Here is a 22,227-nt window from a genome sequence, read left to right as displayed (position 1 = left end):
TTTCTGTCCTTTTTTCTCTTTGTTCTGCTTCTGGACTCCTCTAATGCAAGTATTTGAATACTTGACATTGTCCGGTTGGTCCCTTAAACTGTGCTCACTTTTTTTTTTTTTTTTTTTTTTAAAGATTTTATTTATTTATTTGAGAGAGAGAGAATGAGAGGGGGGAGGGTCAGAGGGAGAAGCAGACCCCCTGCCGAGCAGGGAGCCTGATGTGGGACTCGATCCCAGGACTCCAGGATCATGACCTGAGCCGAAGGCAGTCGCTTAACCAACTGAGCCACCCAGGCGCCCCAAACTGTGCTCACTTTTTAAATTACTTTTTCTTTTTGCTGTTCTGATTGGGTGATTTTCATTCCTCAGTCTTCCATTCCTCTCCACTGATCCATTCTCCTGCATCATTTAATCTGCTGTTGATTCCTAACTTCCTTCCAGTTATTGTATTCTTCAGCCCTGATTGTTTTTTATATTTTCTACCTCTTCATTGAAGTTCTACCTGTGTTCATTCATTTTTCCTTTGATTTTAGTAAATATCTTTATGATCCTTACTTTGAGTCCATCTGGTCTAGCGTGTCATTCAAAGCCATTGGTTCCTTGTTTATTTTCTGTTCAGATTATCTGTTGATTAAGCAGGGTGTTAAAGTCCCCTACTATTATTGTGTTATTATCAATTAGTTCCTTTATGTTTGTTATTGTTTTATATATTTGGGTGCTCCCATGTTGTGGGCATAAATATTTATAATTGTTGGATCTTCTTGTTGGACTGTCCCCTTTATTATGATATAATATCCTTCTTTATCTCTTCTTACAGCCTTTTGTTTTAAAGTCTAGTTTGTCAGATATAAGTATTGCCACCCTAGCTTTCTTTTGACATACATCTGTGTGATAAGTGTTTCTCCCATCCCCTCACTTTCTTTTTTTTTTTTGGTAAGAGTTTATCTATTTGACAGAGTGCACAAGAGGGAGAAAACAGGCTCCCCACTGAGCAGGGAGCCTGATGTGGGGCTCAATCCCAGGCAGATGTTTGACTGAGCCACCCAGGTGCTCCCATCCCCTCACTTTCAATCTGTAGGTGTCCTTAAGTCTAAAATGAGCCTCTTGTAGACAGCATAATGATGGGTCTTGTTTTTTTATTCACTGTGACACCCTATGTCTTTGGATTAGAGCATTTAGTCCATTTACATTTAAAGTAATTATTGATAGATATGTATTTATTGCCATTTTATTATGTGTTTTGTTGTTTCTGGAGATTTTCTCAGATCCTTTATTGTCTTTGTCACTTTTGGTCTTTCCTTTCCACTCAAAGAATCCCCTTTAGTATTTCTTGCAAAGCTGATTTAGTGGTATGACCATTACTTTGAACTCTTTATCTGATAGATTGCTTATCTCTGTTTTGTTTAGTTTTTCTGAGATTTTGTTTTGTTCTTTCATTAGGAACATATTCCTCTGTCTCCTTATTTTGCCTAACTCTCTGTTTCTGTGTATTAGGTAGATCAGTTACATTTCTCAGTCTTGAGATTAGTTTTGCATATTAGATCATTCTGGCAGCCCTGAGGAGTGGAGATTAGACAGGTGGAGAAGTGGGAAAGCAAGTTTATTAGGAGGCATTTTGGCGACCTTAAGGAGCAGTGTGAAGACCTGAAATCAATGTCAGAATGAAGAGGAAGCAGAGTAAATATATTCAGGAACAAGAATCAACAGAATTCATGTGGCAGTGATGGGGTTGGGGGGGGCAGGAGCCAATTTAAAATTAATTAATCCTGGGGTGCCTGGGTGGCTCTGGATTATGAGATTGAGCCCTGCGTTAGACATGCTGGTCGTGGAGCCTGCTTAAAATTCTCTCCCTCCCCCGACAACTTGCGTGTGTGTGTGTGCGCGTGCATACTCTCTGTCTCTTAAAAAAAAAAAAAAAAATCCTAGATTTCTGGTAGGATAAGTGGAGGATTTTTGTACCAGTTTGGTAGGAGAAAGAGAAAGCTTTGAGATAATTGTGGCACATTAAGATGAGGGTGTCCAAAAATTAATATTAATTATTATTATGGTTTACTACTTAGTTACTAATATTACATTCACTGAATGTTGAGGTGTATACTATTATTACCCTCATTTTGCCACTGATGAAACTGAGGCCCAAAGAAGGTTGATAACTTGTCCCAGGTCACAAAGGAAATAAGTGCAGAGTGAAAATTTGAATTTGAGAGATGATTACATTTTTCCAGTCTCTTGGCTGCTTTATGCTCTTGCTTTTCAGTCACATGGAGATCTGATCTGTGAGATAAAGTTATAACCTGGAGATAGGGATTTGGAGTTACCACCTCCAGGTGAGGGACGAAACCATTGGCCTGGATGAATGACAGGTCTTTGCAGAGTCCTTGGAGTTCACGCAAGTGCACTGAGGTTCAAAAAGAGGAAGTGAGCTTGTGTAGAAATTGAGTGACCAGAAAGACAGGAGGAAAAACCAGAAAGAATTGCATTACAAAAGCCAAAATGTATTTTTTTTTTTCCTTAAGAAATGAAATCAACAGTTTTAAAAATCTTGAAAATGTAGCTGCAAAATCCAGTCACCCATGATGCTGGCCAGAGTAGTTTCAGTTCAGTTATTCAGAAACAAAATAAAAGGGGTCAGGAAATGAAGGGAGGTGAGACCATGAATTCAGAGAACTTCTGTACTTCCTAGAGAGATGTAACTGCACCGACAAAAGAGAGATGGAATGGAAGCTAGTGGTAGACAGAGGGGTTTTCTTCTCATGGATGAGACAAGATCACATTTATATGGATTTAAGGATAATCTGTCTAGAATTAAGAATTAAAAAAAAAAAAACACCCAAATTATAATTTGAAATGCTTTTAAACTTTACAGAACATTATACATCCATGGGCATACCAAGTTGGATTTCACAGTCTGGCATACCGCAATTGAGAAAGCAGCAGGTACAGATGGTAATGCATTACAGGATCAGCAGCTCAGCAAAAATGACGTTCCCATTATTGTGAACAGCTGTATAGCATTTGTTACACAGTATGGTAAGTATCACAGAGTTTTTATTCAACCCCCAGAACTCATACTATCATTCTTAGAGTTTTTAAGTGGTACCTCCATTGGACTGCATTAGAGCTTTATATTTGTAAGTACATCCGTGAAAAATAAAAACGTAGTCCCTGTTCAGCCAAATGCCATTCCTTCTCCCAATAAAATTCAAATTACTTAATGTACTTTTACTATTTTCTTCTTTCACATGCATAAAAATTTTAAATGCCAGATTGAAAGAATCTATATTGTAAAATGTATATTAGAAATAGGTTGAAGACTATATTTTTAAGAGGTTACAAGCCTACAATAAAGTCTAGGAAAAGGCAAAGGGTTGCCCCATAAGCATGTTTTTGGAAGTGGAAAACTATGGGACAGTATGTGAGAGAATTTATTTTTTTGGTGCCATACATTCAAAGTATATGTGATTATTTATTTCATTCACCATGCTCTTGTTCACGTTTACATTAAGAATCATGGTTATCGTAATAGTTTTGACTTAATTTTAATGGGCATTTTTATGAATAGCTTGCAAGTAAAAAACAACTGGTTGACACATGGTCTAGCTTCATTTTAATTTAATATGGTGTGATAGTATTTTAGATGTGCCTGAAAAGTAAATAAAGTATGCCTTGATTTTTCATGTTTATTTTCAAATTACTTTGAATTCCTCAAATTCCTTCTTTCTGCTACGTATTTCCTTAATACTCTAAAAGGTAGAAATTTGTTAACTATTTTTAATATAAAAATGTTTTCTACCTGTTAATCTGTAGATAAGTGCCATTGATTTAGATTACAAATGTGGAAAAGTAAAATGATTGATCTTATATTTTGAAAAGCAATTAACTTTTATTTTCGTTCTCCCAATATTAGAAGTGTCCTTGGGTGTTTTTATTTTGAAAAGAAGGTGTAATCAGTGAGAGAGCTGCTGTAAAACATTGTTTTACTGGTTCATTACTTATTTATTGTCTGTTGTGTGCCAGCCATTGATCTTGGTACTGGAAATACAGCAGTGGGAGTAAAAAGTTAAAGACAAAGCCATGAATCATGGGTTTCAGTCTGAGAACTGACAATAAACTGATATGAGCAAAATGTCAAAAATAACGGCCATGAAAAAAATAATTTTTAGAAATTAAATTTATAACATGCATATATTAATCTATTTTCTTCTGGAGAGAGTACCATTTTATGTATTTTGCTTATTTCACATGTAATCCAAGTACAGTTATCATTGATATTCAGATTCATTGGGTTTGAATTATATAGGTTTGAATTATATATCTACTGTAAATATGTATGTAATCACATTATGTGGCTATTACTCTATGAAATTCCTTCCTATGATAGTATGTCTGTGTTCTCTTTATCAACGGTAATCATCTGTTTATATGAAAATGGGGGAGGAGGAAGATTATGGTCTTCATTTATTAGCCATTCCTTATTAGCACACTTGGATTTCATAGGTATAAATGAATTACACACATATTATGTTTTAGCAAGAGCATAACCTCATTGGGAATTTTCACATCATGTTAGTTTCATAATGGCATAGGGTCTTTCATAAGCTGAGAAATGATTAAAATAACTCTTCTAGCTCCAGTGTATCCAATTTAATGTTTCTCTAGGGAAATCAGAAGTTTCTTCGTGATGTTTCTTTGAATTAAGCATTAGATTTTTTCAACCAAATTTCATACATTAAAACTACTTTGTAACTCTGGCACAAGGTACATTAACTTGCATTTTAAAGTAATAAAGCCAATGAAAGACTCTTTATGTTTTGTTTTGTTTGTTTTTAATGAGCAGAACATGGGGAAAACCCAATGTTGCCAGCATGTATAGAAGGGAAGATACCATATGCACTTAGAAAATGCCCAGTAATTAATAGAATGCAGGTGGTTGACTCAGAGCTTACAACAGCAATTATTTTGAACTTCCTGACCTTTGTATTAAAATCTGAAAGCCAGGGGCGCTTGGGTGGCTCAGTCGGTTAAACAGCTGCCTTGGGCTCAGGTCATGATCCCAGGTTCCTGGGATCGGGCCCCATATCAGGCTCCCTGCTCTGTGGAGAGCCTGCTTCTCCTTCTCCCCTGCTTGTGCTCTCTAGCTCTCTCTCTCAAATAAGTAAAATCTGAAGACCAATTTTTCGTGCTCACAGTGTCAAGAATTGAACTTGACCAAGTTCAGAGTCAAATTTTTAGAGTTTTAATTTTTTTAATGGGTTATAGTAGTTAGTTTTTTGGGGAAATTAATTTTTGTAAACAAAATTTTTAAATTCACATGCAGTTAACTTATTTGAGGACTTAGCTATTAGAAATTCACTCAGCTAGGAACATAATAGCTCAAAAACTTAGTCCCATTTTTTTTTTTTGTAGAAGTTGCTCATTCTTGCATTAAATAATCACTTATTGAATGCTTGCTAAGTTCTAGTCATAGTGTAGTTAACTGTACACAGAGAGTAAGACATGATCCTTGCCTTCTAGGTTTTTACACATTTTTTGAATCAAAGACAAACAGCTGGGCAGTTACATCTCAAGTGTACAAAATTCTGTGGTAGAGAGGTTCAGGGGTTGGTACGGGGTGAATTTCACCCAGAGTAGGGGTGGTCGTAGGGAGCTTCATGGGTGAGATGTGGTGCCTACCATAATGATTAAGAGAAAACAGGAGCAAGTTAGGAGAAGGAAGTAGGGATTCTAGGAGGAGGAACAGGGTATGACCATGTATAGAATCATGAGGGAAGTCATCTGTTGAGGGAACTTTGTGTAGTTAAATGTGGCCAGAGCTTAGTGTTGGCAGAACCAAAGATAAGAGGCAGGAGGGTTAGGCTTATTCATGTAGAGCCTTAAATGTTGTAATATATACTCAAACTTGCCCTCTAGGCAGTGGGAAGGTGGCATGCAGATTTTTAAGCCTCTTGGTAACACCAGCAGACCTGTATCTCAGATCAAGCTGTTACCATTGTGGAGGCGGACTGGAGGGCTGCCCAAGAATAGGGGCAGGGTGTTGTGAAAATGTAGTGAGGAATTGAGTGCAAAAAATAACAGTACATGAGATAGAAAAAGGGGGACAGTTTTGAGAGCAAGATTATGATGAAAAATATATGTGACATTTGTTTTGTTTCATTTTAATACTGTAAACAAGAAAGAAAAGTTATGACTTACAAAGAACTGGGGAGAAGGCACTGCTGTGTATTGAGATACAGGAACAAGATAAAGAACATATTGGGATTGGTAGGTGACATAGCAAATGGGGCAGGAGACTTGATTCCTCAGATTTTTTTGATTTGTTCATGACAATCGTGTGTGTGTGTTACAGGTATATTATAAAGAATCTGTATATTAAAGGGTGATTGTGTGTGTGTGTGTGTGTGTGTGTTTGACATCTTAGAAATGAAAACCTGGGTGAAAATGTGTATGTAGTAGTTGAAGTGATAAAGTTGGATGGGTTCACTCAGAGAATTTGTGGAGGAATTGGGAAGAGAAGAGACTCGAGGATGGATTTCTGGAATCATTAGTAAATATTAGGTGGTAGTATAACTAGAGAACTGGAAGAGTCATCATAGAGGAAGGGGGCAGAAAGATATGGGATCATAATGTCATGAAGGCCATGAAATTAAAAGAATTTTAGCAGAGATTCATTTGGAATGTCAAATACTGCAGGGGATTCTCATTGGATAAAAATAGAAAAGCATATAGAAAATAGGATGTCATTGGTATTCTTGATGAAGATGGTCCCAGTAGAGTGGGGATTGGGCACAGAAGCAAGATTGTGGTTCAACGATGAACAGGAAGGTGAGATGGTAGGAAGAATAAATATAGGAAATTCAATGAGGTTTTGGAAGGAGGAGACACCAGAGACCTGGGAGGGGGGGCAAGGGAGCATTTAATTTTTTTTGTTTGTATCATCATCATTACAATCACTCCTCTTTACTCTTCTTCCTCTTACTAACCATGCCTCCCCCCTTTGTTTATATAGGGCACTTAATGAATCAATCAAGAACTGTGAAAAGGAGATGACCCTTGGGGCACCTGGGTGGCTCAGTTGGTTACGTGTCTGACTCTTGATTTCAGCTCAGATCATGATCTCAGGGTGGGGAGATCGAGCCTCATGTTGGGCTCTGTGCTGGGTGTGGAGCCTGCTTGAGATTCCCTTCCTCTCCCTCTGCCCCTCTCCCCCCTCAAAAAAGCAAAACAAAACAAAGAAAAGGAAATGACCCAAATCTTTCATCTAGAAGAAGGTGAAAATGTGAAACAGAAATTAATATACAAATATGAGTGCAGACGGGTTAAGAAATATTATACCAGAGAGCCTCTTTACCGGCGAAACTGGAGACAAGCTTGAATTCTGGGAGACAAAGTGAAGATAGGGTACCTGTGGTAAAAGAACATTTGCAGATACCATGAAAAACTGGGGGAAGGGTTGACCAGGGGTTTGCTAACAGCTGAGGCTGAAATAGCTCATCAGGTTTACATTTTAAATACTAAAATTAGTGGGCTGGGGAGGCTTTTTCCCTCATGCATGTTTATATCAACTCTTGGGTAATGATTTTGTTTTGCTTAATATCCCAACACAAAATTTTTCTATTTTTAAGATATAAAAGTGGATTTTGATTTTTGACTTTTTTTCATATAACTTTTTTTTTTTTTTTTAAACAAAGGTTTAGGGTACAAATACATCTATCAAAAGAATGGTGATCCTTTGCACATAAGTGAACTCCTGGAGAGTTTCAAAAAGGATGCAAGAAGCTTTAAATTGAGAGCTGGAAAACATCAGCTTGAAGATGTGACAGGCGTGTTGAAAAAATTTCTCTCTGACATTGATGATGCACTTCTTACTAAGGAGCTCTATCCATATTGGATCTCTGCTTTAGGTACTACATATAATATAGAACATAATAAATGCTTGCCTTCTAATTTTATAATTATATTTTTAAAATCTTTAATAATCTGAGAATTTAATTGAAAGGAAAAATGTACATAATGGCTTAGAACAGAAATTGTGCAAATATCAATAGTTGTTTATATCTACCTCAAAATAAATTTATAGTAATAATTGCTAAATAGTGTGTTAAAGTAATTCTTAGTTTTCAGGTTTCTTAGTGTTTGCTTTAACTTTAGAAGTGTTATGGTCAAGTCCATGTATGCTATTAATTTCTCATTAAGATTAAAATGAAAGGTGTAATATAAGATTTGTTTTATCCCATTTCCCCATTGGCTCTTCACCTTTATCATTTACTCTACCTCTGTAGGGGTACATAACAGTATTTTTTTTAACTCTTTCTTTCTTCGTTTTTCTTTCATTAATTAAAAAAAAAAAAAGCTTTATACTATTTAAGAAATGACCCTAGAAAAGTAGTTACTTAATCACTTATTGGTTTAAATTGATTCAGTAAAACCTACATTTACATCCATTAATTCAAAATAACTCCTTTTACAAAAATGTTACAAAAATGAAGACTTTTAAATGTAAACATTACTTTTAATTCTATCTTTCTAATAGAACAATTTTCATTCTTATATATTATTTTATAGTCTTTGTCCCTACACCTATAATTTATATATAATCCTTATTATATTAATAAACCACAAACATTTCTCATATATCTACAGTTTTTAAAAATGATTTTCAATCTTCATTTTTTTCAATTAAAAATATTGAATTTTTTACCATAATTTACTAATATATTTCTCACTTGTACATTTAATCTGTTTCAAGATTTTTTGCAAAAGTGACCTTTGAATTTCACTATATGATATTCCTCTGTTGAGAAATAGGCCTTTTCAGTGAAAGTATTTGTTTAATCTCAAATATAAATATATTTTAAGGGATTAATGTGGAAATGATGTCATAAAACATTCACAGGTTGAAAATTATCCCAAGAATGACCTGTATTAGTGTCAGCAAGCAGGGAGTGGGATTGTTATTAAAATAAAGCTTTTCTTTTTTAACTACCAATTCAGAAGCCTTTTATTTGCCTCCTGATATTTCTCAAATCAATAGGTTCAACTCTAATCAAAGAGAGAGTTGATTGCATAATTACATGGGATATAAAATATGGAATTAGATAATATATCTCTTTAAGCTCAGTTATCTTGCCACCCTCATTTTTGTTTCGGAAAGAGTTCTTTGTAATTTATAACTATGAAATTATAGCATCTCGATAAAGGCTTATAATTTCTTTGTTGTAAAATCAGTTATCAAAAATTTGAGGCAAATAAACTTTTGCTCAATTATCAGGTTCTATGTCTTTAATGTTGTCAGGGGGAGGTAGTTGGTAGATAATAGCATGTGTCAAAAAGGAATGTGTTCACCTTTTACTTATATGTGAATTCTTGGAGAAGGTTTTGGATACTAGGTCAGGTAGCCTTAAAGTCATTTGCTTTTAGATCCAGCATAGCCCTGACTTGTCAGAAGTGCCCTATGTTGGATCTGACAAGAATAAACCGGAACGTTCATGGTGACCTCGTACGAGAGCTCTCTTGGGTCCTGTGCACTGAGGCAAAGAATGCCTTACAGTGTCGTACCACTTATTTATATGATATATGATCTGTTCTAAGAACACCATTAAATTGAAGTCTGTGGCTAGCTGAACAGTTCCTTGTATTTTCTGTATGACCTGAAATCTAAAGTTTTACTTTCAGATTGCTTAAGCTTTACTTTGAAAATATCATCTATTTTATCCTTATTAGATTTGTGAAAATATGCTGTACTAGCATGACTTCTTACAGTAAGTGTAGTAGAATTAATTACATTTTATTAAATAAATACCATTACAGTTAGAAACTGGATGAGAAGAGGGTAAAATTTGGATTGTACTAGAGATGATAGATAATTCTTCATTCACTTCCAGTATAGTCCTTTGAATGTAATTTGGGTGTTTTCCACTCTTGCTTTTAGAGAGTCATCCACTAGCAGGCTTAAGTCCGTATGATCACGTTTACTTTTGGAGACCTTACGTGCAGGCTAAATCAGTACAAAAGAGCTATCAGTTACAGTTTTGAATAGGAGTCTACTTCAGAAATGTGCCACAGAGTTTCTTACCTCCCCAGGGATCCTAATGCCCTTTACAAGTGACTGTGTACTTTTAAAGAATCATTAATGTGCTGCTGGCTTTCTGTGAATAGAATAGGTAGGGCTAAGCAGAAAATGAAAAAGTCTTGTTTCCAAAGGTAGTTGGGAATTGCAAGGGAATATATAAGTGCAATTCCCTTAAGTTACAAAGTCAGCACAAGGGTGCTTTATTTGAAGAATGGCCTTTCATTTCCCTTATGAGCTAGCAGGTCAGATCAGACCACCACTATACATCTTCTAGAGTCTAGAACTTCGGGAGTTCCTGGGTCTAGTTTCTCCCAAGTATTTGACCTCTGGAGTTAGGGTAAGGAAGCATAATTCCTTTTCATCCTCCTCTCCATAACAGAGGGTCTATTCTCCTCTAAGTCTGTGTAATAGTTTTCAGGGTCTGCTCATGACTTCTTTCATTACCCCCTCCCTTTTCCAAGGAGTTGGAGGTGCCAGGGTTGGTAAAAGGCCTTAAACATGGATCTGCGGGGTAATGCAGTTCATAGCTTTGGGATGGTGCGTAGTTTTGGTAAGATTTTTGTGATTTCCCGAAGAGAAAAAATCAGAAATGTCACTTTCAAATAACAGATAATGAAATCTTTCCATAGCCAAAGAAAGTACTTTTGGTTTATCTCTCAATTTGTACTCCAATTTGAGTTATTAATTAAATATATTCCTATTAGTTGAAGTTCAGTAGTTCGTAAAGTGGAAGATAAAACGCAAACCTGGGTTTTGAAAGTGCTTCATTTTTAATTAGAAAGTATTAGAACTATAGTTTATGTAATGTTGATATAAATGCTTTTCCAGAATTAGAGAAGTTTGAATGTTTATTCTATTGAAATTCGATTAGATCACTTAGTGAAATACAATAATGACTACTCTTTTAAAATACTGTTAAAAGGCAAATATGTAGTACAGACTCCTAGTTTAGGTCTAAAATTGTTTTTTGTTTTGTTTTGTTTTTAACCTCTAGATACTCAGGATGACAAGGAAAGAATTAAAAAGTATGGAGCATTTATACGTACTCTTCCAGGGGTCAACCAAGCAACGTTGGCAGCTGTAATTGAACACCTTTACAGGTGGGTGGTTTCATGAGCTTTCTTAGACATTTCAAACATGCCTTTCAATATGTCATTATTTCTTAAATTTAAAGTAGTATAGCAAACTTTCTATATGGGACTGTGAATTTCCCATCATATCTTAAAAATGGTTTCAGTCTACCAAAAAACTACTAGAACTGATAAATGCATTCAGTAAGGTCGTAGGATACAAAATGAATATATAGGAATCTGTTGCATTTCTAGAGACTAATAACGAAGTAGCAGAAAGAGAAATTGAGAAAATAATTCCATTTATAATTCCACCAAAAATAATAAAATACTTAGGAATAAACTTAACCAATGAAGTGAAAGATTTGTACTCCAAAAATTGTAAAACACTGATGAAAGAAACTAAAGGTGACAGAAATAAATGCAAAGATATACTATGCTCAAAGATTGGAAGAATTAAATTGTTAAAATGTCCATACTACCTAAAGCAATCTATAGATCTAATGTAATTCCTATCAAAATACCAATGGAATTTTTTACAGAATTAAAACCAAGTAATCCTAAAATTTGCATGGAACCACAAAAGGTCCCAAATAGCCAAAGCAATCTTGAGAAATAGTGGTAAAGCTGGAAGTACCACAATCCTAGATTTTAAGATATATTACAAAGCTCTACTGATTGAAACAGTATGGTACTGGCACAAAAATAGACACACAAAGCAATGGAACAGAATAGAGAGTCCTGAAATAAACTCATGCTTACATGGTTCATTTATGACAAAGGAGGCAAGAATATACAATGAGGAAAAGACAGTCTCTTTAACAAGTGGTGCTGGGAAAACCAGACAGCTACATGCAATAGACAGAAACTGGATCACTTTCTAACACCATACACAAAAAAGAAACTGAAATGGATTAAATACCTAAATGTGAGACCTTAAACAATAAAAATCCTAGAAGAGGACATAGACAGTAATTTCTTTGACATTGACCTTAGAAAAATCTTTCTAGATGTCTCCTTGGGGAGGGAAACAAAAGCAAAAATAACCTTTTGGGACTACACCAAAATAAAATGCTTTTGCACAGGAAAGGAAACTATCAACAAAACAAGGAAGCCTACTGAATGGGGCAAGATATTTGCAAATGATACATCCAATAACGGGTTAATATTCAAAGTATATAAAGAACTTCTACAAGTCGGGCGCCTGGGTGGCTCAGTTGGTTGGGCGACTGCCTTCGGCTCGGGTCATGATCCTGGAGTCCCTGGATCGGGTCCCGCATCGGGCTCCCTGCTTGGCGGGGAGTCTGCTTCTCCCTCTGACCCTCCCTCCTCTCATGTGCTCTCTCCCTCATTCTCTCTCTCAAATAAATAAATAAAATCTTTAAAAAAAAAAAAAAAAAAAAAAAAAGAACTTCTACAAGTCAATGACAGAGAAACACATACTCTGATTAAAAATGGGTGGAGGACCTGAATAAACATTTCTCCAAAGAAGACAGTCAGATGGCCAACAGACACATGAAAAGATGCTCAACATCACTTATCATCAGGGAAATGCAAATCAAAACTACCATGAGATATCACCTTACGCCAGTCAGAATGGCTAGTATCAAAAAGACAGGAAATAATAAGTGTTGGCAAAGATGTGGAGAAAAGCGACCCCTCATGCACTGTTAATGGGAACATGAAATAGTGGGAATATGAAATATGAAATAGTGTAGCCACTGTGGAAATAGTATGGATGTTGCTCAAAACAGTAAAAATAGAACTACCATATAATCTGATAATTCCACTACTGGGTATTTACTCAAAGAACGTAAAAGCACTAATTCAAAAAGATATATGCACTGCTATGTTTACTGCAGCATTATTTATAATAGCCAAGTGACAGAAACAACATTAAGTGTCCATCAATAGATGAATGGATAAAGAAGTAGTAGCATGTATACACAATGAAATATTACTCAGCCATAAAAAAGAATGAGGTTTTTGTCATTTGCAACAACATGGATGGACCTAGAGGATATTATACTAAAGTGAAATAAATCAGACTGAGAAAGACAAATACCATAAAATACCATATGATTTCACTTACATAAGGAATTTAAGAAAGAAATGAACAAAGAAGGGGAAAAAAAAAAAGACAACAACAAAAAAAGCCAGATTCTTAAATACAGAGAACAACTGGTGTACCAGAGTAGGTGGGTGGGAGGATGGGTGAAGAAAATGGTTTTAAAATGAAATCCCCAGTAAACTATCACTTTAGTGTTTCTTTCTGTAGCTAAGACCCATTTCAGATAAATAGAATACTGGAAGATTTCTTAAATGAATTAGAAATAATCAGGTACAGAATCCCCAAATGAATCCAGTGCATAAGCACAAACTTTTTGAAACTCGCTTAAGAGGGAAGCTGGAGAAGAGACCAGAATTCTCTAGCAGGAGTCTGTATGTGAGCATAGTATTTTTCTCATGGTGGACTCTATAGAAACTTTTAATTCTTCATTATGAATTTGTATCAGATTGATAATTCTAACATTTTAGTGTCAGACTGTTGATCAGAGGAGAAAATTTTAAAAATAAAAAATATTGTCTTTGTCAGCATATGTAGTTTTCAACATTTGGGAGGATAGGAAGAATATAGTAGTAGCTTGAGAAGTGAGATCTCTGAAGGATGAGGAATGTTTTGAAAAAAAGAAAAAAAAAAACATTTTCCATTAAAATGAAAGGGTTGGTTTGTTTTGCTATCAGCAAGAATTACCACAGAACTTTAATAAGTGTAAATATGGCTTAAGGAATATCATTGTAGCTACAATCCTTCCTGCATGGATGCAGGACTCTCTTAAATGAATTTTAATGAAGCTGATTTCTACTAAAACTACCTTATTTGCAGTCTACGTTCGGAAATTATTCACAATTTCTTTTCTCGTTATCTTTCTTTTCCCACTACCACTTCTCATGCATGTAAACTCCATTACTATAAAACTGATTTTCTTATTATACAAGTATAGTGTATATATTTTCAAATATTTTTTGTATGGTTGTTTTTCAAATATTTTAATGTATGACCAAGCTGCTACAGTTTATTAAGTTAATATTTTAAATACGGAGTTATACATATTTTTTCTTAAAATCTATTGATTAAGAGAGAGTGGGCACATGCTTTTGAGAGGGAGGAAGTAGGGGAGAGAGAGAGATGGAGCGGGAGAATACCAAGCAGACTTCCTGCTGAGCGCAGACCCTGATGTGGGGCTTGATCCCACAACCCTGAGAACATGACCTGAGCCCAAATCAAGAGTCGGATACTTAACCAACTGAGCCACCCAGGTGGTTAAGACTCTTTAAATTCTTAATTCAGGTTTGAATTTGAGATAATGAATTCCTGTCCTTCCCCCTCCCTCCTTCTCTCCAACTGACATATATTTTAGTTCCTACTATGTACACAACTGTACCTATTAAGATTCCACGTGAACAGAAACATTTGATAATAATACATGAAGACAAAGTCTGAAAGTCCACCGTTCCCAAACTGAGCATGTGGATGTCCGAGTGAATACGCAGGGTTGCTGCAGGGCATTTTATATTTTTTAGGGAAACACAGCAACATTGGGACAGTTTTTAATACAAAGAATTTTAGCATGGGCAGAAGGTTGGAGTGATTTGTCGTGTGTTGACACCCAGGGGATGCCTCACATCTAAAGGGGTATGTGAGCTGGGGTGAAAGAAAGGTAAGTACAAGAAATGAGTGGAGGATATTTTGTGGGAAACAGGTGTGCTAGGGGATAAGCTGGTTGGTAGTTGGCTGGCAGGTGGTTGTGAAAGGCTCAGATGGTCATGTAAAAACATTTAGATTTTATTCCTTTAGGTAATAAAGAGTGACTGATCAAATCTGTTTTAGGACAATAACCCATGAATGGGATTGATTGGGAAGAGATTAGAATAGATGCAGAGAAACTAATTAGGAAACTGTTTTCTTGGACTTCTAATGAGAAAGCCTGAGTGAGAAGAGACTCAGTGGGCTGAATAGGAACACTTGGGAATGATAGCATGTGGGGCAGAGAAATAAAGGAAGGAAAGGAAAAAAAAAACTGTAGTGTGGACTTTATGCCAGAAATTAAGGCAGTTGCAGAAATGGAAGAGGAGTGAGGTGAAGAGTAGCAAAGAGGATGCTATGGCAGAAGGAAGTCTCACAAAAGGTGGGGACGTTTGATAGAGTTGTCAGAAGTTTGCGAGGTCGATTTGGATAAGGTCAGGTTGATTTAGCATTTAATTCCATCCCTGCCCCATATAACAGATCGCTTCCTCCATGACTAACATTTACTTAATTCCATTCACCAGATATTTATTACACAACTCCAGGGTGATTAAAGCAAGAGTCCCAGACGGGGAGATGCTTCGATTCTAGTAACACAGGCAGACCTGCAGATAAATTTTCCAGATGTTTATAATTTAGTGTGATAAAAGTACAGAAGTGGTTTCGAGAGGGATGTCCACAATTATTATACCCTCCTCTGTTAACTTGCAATTCCTTTTGCATCTTATGAATCACATATGATGATTATACTTGGTCTGTCTCTGCTATGCAGTTTGGCATTTTATTGTGAGTTTCTTACATCATCATATATATATATTCCTGTCGCCTTTTACTTTTTTTGTAACTACTAGAATCTCTGCTTTTTATAGACGGGTGTACCTAACTTAGTCTTGTTTTATTCCTTTGATACAGCTGGTCTCCCTTTTTTAGTATGTATTTTAAAATTTATAAATGTAATTAAGAAAGTGAGCAGGGTCCTATTATATATGGTCAGTGACAAATAGCATCAACAGATACTTCTGTGTGTATCACTTATAGTTATCACCTGTGCATTTTTATAGATGCAAATGTTATTAGGAAAATCATAAAGAAAATATATTAATAGTACTGTAGTGTATTTATGGAAAAGAATCCACATGGAAGTGGACCCACACAGTTCAAACTGTGTTGTTCGAAGGTCAGCTGTACTTTAAGGGCTCTTCGTAAGACCCAAATGTTGTAGCTTACTCATGGGGAGAGTTGACTCCTCTGTTCATGTCTGTTCATTGCAAAAAGCCACTCAATAATATCCAAGAAAAGTATAATTGTATTTTTAAATTAAGTGTTTGCTTTCTGAGAGAGAATATCCAATTTTGAATAACCGTACAAACACATGCTGCAAATATTTTCTCACCTGATTTGCCCTTCCTGGAAAACTCAGCTCAGCCTTGAACCTTGAATTTGGAACTCTCTCCTATATGCCTCCCAATTCACCTTTCTTGCCTTGTTTCCTACTTCCCCCATTCCCTCTTTTATTTATGCTTCATAAGGGACTGAAGCATAATGCACATTTTCCACCATTGTTCAAGCACATCTTTATGCCTTAGTCTCAGGTTGCACCGTTATCTGGAATTATTTGGATATGGTGGGTCCCTCCTCCAATCAACAAACAAGTACTGCTTTGTAACCTGTAGTCATATCTTCTTTTAGTTTTTTTCTTATGTTCTTAACTAGACTGTAAACTAGCTGGAAACAAGAACTGCAGTTTTCTTTAAATCACCACCATACCTGTTATATCAGAGACCTTCAATATGTGTGTGCTAAATAATGATAAATGGGTACTGTGACTAAAGTTCTATGAAATTTTCAAATAGAAATGTGTGGTAATGAGCTATGCTTTTCTCTAACAGGGTTCAGAAATGCTCAGAAATCAATCACATGAATGCGCATAATTTGGCCTTGGTCTTTTCATCCTGTTTGTTTCAAACTAAGGGACAAACTAGTGAAGAAGTGAATGTAATCGAGGACTTAATTAATAATTATGTTGAGATATTTGAGGTAAATATTTTATATCCTGCCCTTGTTAAAATAGTTTTGATGTTACTGTTGGCAAATTAAAAAATACATTTTAGTTTGTTTATAATCAAGTCTTTTGAATATCTAAAAATAAAGGATAGTTATATGATTTTTAATACTTTAAATACAACTAGCCTTTTAAGCTGTAGCCATTCATTTTAAATTTGGCTGCTTTGAAAGCCATCTGGTGTCTTTTGGACAGAGTATTTTCTATTTATGGTGTTTCTATGGCTTTTTTTTCTTTGTCAGTATGTTGTATGTATTAAGTATGTCTACTCAGAGGTGTGAAATTATGAATTTCATAAATTTGGTAGGAGATACCAGGCTGATAAATTCTGCAATTGAATGCATTTTAGTGTTTCCTTTTAATTGTGTCTGAATTAGAAATGAAGAAAAACCTGAAATAATATCCTGTGGTTTTTACTAAGTCATCTATTCTAATTATTTGACTTTCATTTGCTATTTTATGAAGTCAATATATTCAGTGTTTCATCAGGAAACTGTCAGAATAAGGATGATTTCTTAGTTGAAGGAAGTAAAAATAGAGGAAATAAGCCCAGGATTTGAATATGGGGGGAGAATATAAGGGATCTGAGTCAAAGGTTCAGTTTCATCACTTAATTACCACTGGCATGGCTGTCTTATAACCTTTGGGGGCTCTTTGTTAAATGGTGTTGTATAAGACTTCTTGTTTTCCAGGGTTATGGATATGTTAGTTGAAATCAAGTGGGTTAATGTAATAGGTTATTATATGTAGACTTACCTTCTTTAAGTGATCACAAGAGTCCTTAGCCAAAGGAAAGAAACTCTATTTTAATAAAATAAAAACACAGAGTTTTTATCTTAATTTATATAGGAATGGACACCAAAATTGTTGGATTCTCTTTGCTCTTTGATCTTTTATTTTCTTTCTGTATGTGTCCACTGTTTTTGATCAACAACAGCTTCTTTGCAATAATTCTGATGCTGAGAAATGAAAGAATTAGGATAAAAAGTAATGTGTGGCTTTACGTGCTCTCTTTATTTTCTATTTTTGTACTGTTATGTGAATAAATAAATGGTTATCTTTGTAGTTTTGCTAACTCCAACTTGAAGTGGTGGAAATTTCGTATGCACTTAATGAGCATTTCAGTTTGAGACTGAGTCTTGTCTCTCAACCTACATAAACTCTAGCAAATCATTCATAAGCCCCTCTGCTTATGAAGTTGCTTAGTGATAAAGCTTCCATTGATGGAATCCACAGTTTGAAGTGATGTCATCATAAAATGCTCTGAACTTTATGAGGCTCTGTCATGTTGGCTTTATTTCTGCCCTAGCTGTGTGGGCCCATGCTGATTAAGATGTCCATTCTCATTTATTTTTAAATTGTTGGTCTTTAAATTCCTGAAGAGTTATGTGAGGATGAGTACCATCACTTCTTGTATTTTATTAGAATGTCCCAAATTATATTTTAAACAGGTTAAAGAAGACCAAGTCAAACAAATGGACATAGAAAATAGCTTTATTACCAAGTGGAAAGACACTCAAGTGAGTAGTATTAGTTAGATCTCCAAAGAATTAAAAAAACAAAAAAAAAAAACAAAAAAAAAACCCCAAAAACTTCTGTTGTAAGTAAAGATGTTTGTTGTATTTATTTTCAAGTTCCTATTTGAAGCAAAGTAAAAGTAATGGGGAAAAAAGAATCTAGATAAAATAGTTGCATATTTTTGCAGCATGATGCTTCTATGCAAAGTGCCAAAGTATGTTAATGTAAATTTTTCAAAATACAGAGGGAAAAATCATTATTAATCTTATTAATGCCCTTTATAAAATCAATTTTTACTTACAAATGCGCTATTAAAAATGCCAGTGGATTTCAAAGGAAGCATTTAAAGCCAAAGAAATACTAGAGTAAATTGAAAATTCAGCTCTATAATGATTCTTTCCATTATGATTTTGAAAATACAAATTATTTCTTCTATGCTTTTGCTCTGCATGCTCTCAGATGATTATATTAGTGGAATGTTTCTAATGTCATCTTTGTCACATATGCTGATTTATGTCTTAAATTGACTATTTTCTAAACCTTCTTTTGCTTTCCTCAGTCGCATTATATTGGATTTGTGTGTTCAGGTTGCACTGCAGTTTTCCAGCAAGGCTTCCCTTGTTTGGTGAACATTCACTGGATTTTCTTAAAATTCATATTTAATCTTCCTCTAATCACTTTGAATTGTAGTGGATACAGGATACCAGTGTAAATAATATCAATGGGTCAAATATATTCTGTTTATAGATATACTCAAAGAATGAGGCAAATGCTTCCTTATTAGTCAGACTCTAAATTTCCCTTATTCCTGAAATATTAGAAAAGTCACTGGAGCTACCATTCCATATGAAGGAGGGGAGGAAAGCCTTCAATTCTAGTGCCCGAGATCCTGAGTACTAGTACTGTGATAGAGTACTTACCTAAGAAAGCATCTCCTCCATTTTGACCCTAAGTCATTAATGCAGGCTCCAGAGGAGTTATCCCTAACACTAAAAAATCTGGCTCATTGAGTTGAATTGAATTAGTTGAATTACTGCTTTCTGGGGAGTTTCAGTCATGAAATAAAGGGTTGTATGAGCCCAAGGGATAATCTTTGGCAGCATTACCTATGTTGTTATTAGATCAAGTATGAGTGTCCTTTTGCATTTTTATCTTTTATATTCATATTACAATAATGAGTCTTGGCTGCTTTTTAATTAAGTATAAGTCACTAAGTAGAGGAAAAGAATTGTCTATAAAATAGAGTAACTGGACCAGAAAAGTAGACGACTTTGGAGAAACCTGTTATTTCACGTGCGCTTTTCTCTAATCCATTGAAAAAACTGCTATAGCATATTTTTCTGACAGCCTCCGTGTCTTATCCCTGTTTGAATTTCTTAGCTATTCTTGTTTTGGCTTCTCTCTCGGAGTCCTTTGTGTTTGCGTTTTTAATTTTTAAAATGTGTCCTTCCTGGAGAGTTGTTTATGCAAACACAGTGAAAAGTAGAAATGTCAACTGTATCGTTTCTTCCCTCGAATTTTTGTGTAGTTTTGAAAGTGAGGAAGAAAAATTGGAAATAAGGTTTTCTAAGTCTGTAGTGCCGGAATAATTAAGAACACTTCCTCAAAGTTCCTTTTTAATGTTTTCCTCACTAATTTCTTCATCAGGTTTTATTTTTAGTCAAATTTAACTTCAGAATGATTGTTTCTCCAATATCATTTTTTTTTTAAATTGAGAGATACTATTTCTAAGTGGTTACATAACTTAAGGCAATTTCTGAAAAAAGCTACTCAAAATATTTTTCATGGATTCCTTTGGTTTTTCATTACCCTTTTTCACATTATACTGTCGATCTACATAGTGATATCTTATGGTTTTTATTTTCTGGATTGTCTCTTCTTCACTTAATATGTCTCCTGGGATATAATAGTGACCCAAATATTGGAGCACTACATGGTTGGCTGATGATAATTAAAATAAAAGCTTCTCTTTTTCATCTACCTTATTCTAGCACTTCACTTTTTTTTCTTTGCTAAATATATTTTCTCTAGTTTTAATACAGCTCCAACCTAATTTATCCTCAAATTTCAATTTTTGATACATCTCTTTGAAAATTTAGCAACACCTTTTTTCCCTTTTAAATAATGGTATTATACCCACACTGTAGCTTAGAGCACAATTACATATGGATCATTTGCACTTCTCATTTTGTTTGTCCTATTCATGGTGATGGCTCTTCTACCTTCTCTTGTTGACGTCAGCCTGTTCCCATTGTAGCCAGATTCATTATTTTACCAAGAATATTCAGGACATTAAACTCTTGGTTAAGAGATGAAAAAAAAAAATTGCACTGGGATTACATCATTTGTGTAGATTCCTTGTCAACTGCATCTGGAAAATGTGTATCATCATGCTATTGACAGGCTGATTTCACTATTATGAAATATTTAGAAATAGGGCTAGGACTTTGTGTCTTAAGTGTCATACTTACATTTGTTGTTTTCACATCTGCCCCTTTCTAGGTTTCCCAGGCTGGAGATTTGTTAATCGAAGTGTATGTAGAAAGGAAGGAACCTGACTGCAGTATTATAATTCGGGTGAGTCCTAAAGATGGATGTAAAGAGTACTTTTGGAAGTTGCCAGTATTAATATGCATTAATTCCTATATCTTGAATTCTCCATTATTTCTTATATTTTATTTTACCTGTCTCGTTCAAACAGTGACTGATTGATAGGATTGACTTTTTATTCCAAAATCCTCCAGGAATTCCATGTTTTAGTCATTTGGAAAGAGAACATCTTAGATGCTTTAGGTTATGGTTAGGATTTTCTGTAGGTTCTAGAAAATAACCTGACCTCAAATACTTGTTTCTCCCCTTCATAGCATCTTAACATTAGGCAAGTTAACTTACTCTGAATTGCAATCATCTCACCTGTAAAATGAGGATAATTAGAGTATTTACATCATATCATTGATGTGAGTCCTCAATAGGATACTGCTTCTAAAACAGTAAATTGCTTGGCACGTAAGTGTTTAATAAATAATCAATACTACTAGTCCTATATTATTTTTATTATTTATTAATAGTCTTCCACTCTTGTATTCTAGACTAACTTCCTATCTTCCAATTTATTTGAATATTGGACAACTCTTTTTTGAGAATATGAATCTTTTTTTTTTTTTTTTTTTCTGAGTTAAAAGTGTCCTTGTGCTGCCATATTCTGTATCCCATCTGCCTTAGGGAGGGTAACAGTGATAATTCAGTTTCCTACTCAGTTAAGACTACATTCTCTGTATGAGGAAGACAGTCTGCCATCTAAAGTCCAAGATTTAAGTAGAGTCTTATATATTTCTGGACTTTAGTTTTGTTAAATATATTGTAATCACTCATTTATATTTTTTAATGATTACATATTGTGTCTCTGTGGCACTGGTTAACTCACTTAGAACATGGCGTGAACCACTACAGTCATAAGTCGCTAAGAGGCAGGAGTCTTGCCACTCCTTGGCCACATCAAATTTCTTATATTGCTTGTGGTATGTTGATAATAGGGGACACAAGGAAGTAGTACAGATAATCAGCACAAGTTCATCGTTAATGCTAGAAGAGGTATTCAATTCAAAGCACATGACTTAGCTCCACCTACACACAAACTGTTTAGCAGCTCATTTTAATTTTATCTTATCGATAAGACCATAACACAAGTTATTACAATAGACCAAAATTC

At 34.9% G+C, this 22,227-nt stretch overlaps 1 protein-coding gene across 1 annotated transcript in view; it reads left to right on the top strand.

Moving 5' to 3' along the window:
• ARAP2 (ArfGAP with RhoGAP domain, ankyrin repeat and PH domain 2) overlaps positions 1-22,227 on the top strand; it is a 217,157-nt gene that overhangs the window by 103,159 nt on the left and 91,771 nt on the right. Inside the window, exons 20-25 of the mRNA XM_064584359.1 lie at positions 2,858-3,021; positions 7,680-7,892; positions 11,055-11,160; positions 16,828-16,975; positions 18,452-18,520; positions 21,021-21,095. Coding sequence (XP_064440429.1) covers positions 2,858-3,021; positions 7,680-7,892; positions 11,055-11,160; positions 16,828-16,975; positions 18,452-18,520; positions 21,021-21,095 — 775 coding nt within the window. The remainder of the gene's footprint in view (positions 1-2,857; positions 3,022-7,679; positions 7,893-11,054; positions 11,161-16,827; positions 16,976-18,451; positions 18,521-21,020; positions 21,096-22,227) is intronic.

Source organism: Mirounga angustirostris, unplaced genomic scaffold (assembly GCF_029215605.1).
Source record: "Mirounga angustirostris isolate CCGP_5_RB_7025 unplaced genomic scaffold, mMirAng1.0.hap1 SCAF_2, whole genome shotgun sequence".
Taxonomy (NCBI): domain Eukaryota; kingdom Metazoa; phylum Chordata; class Mammalia; order Carnivora; family Phocidae; genus Mirounga; species Mirounga angustirostris.
The sequence above is the reverse complement of the archived record's forward strand: the minus strand, read 5'-3'. Positions and strand labels throughout refer to the sequence as shown.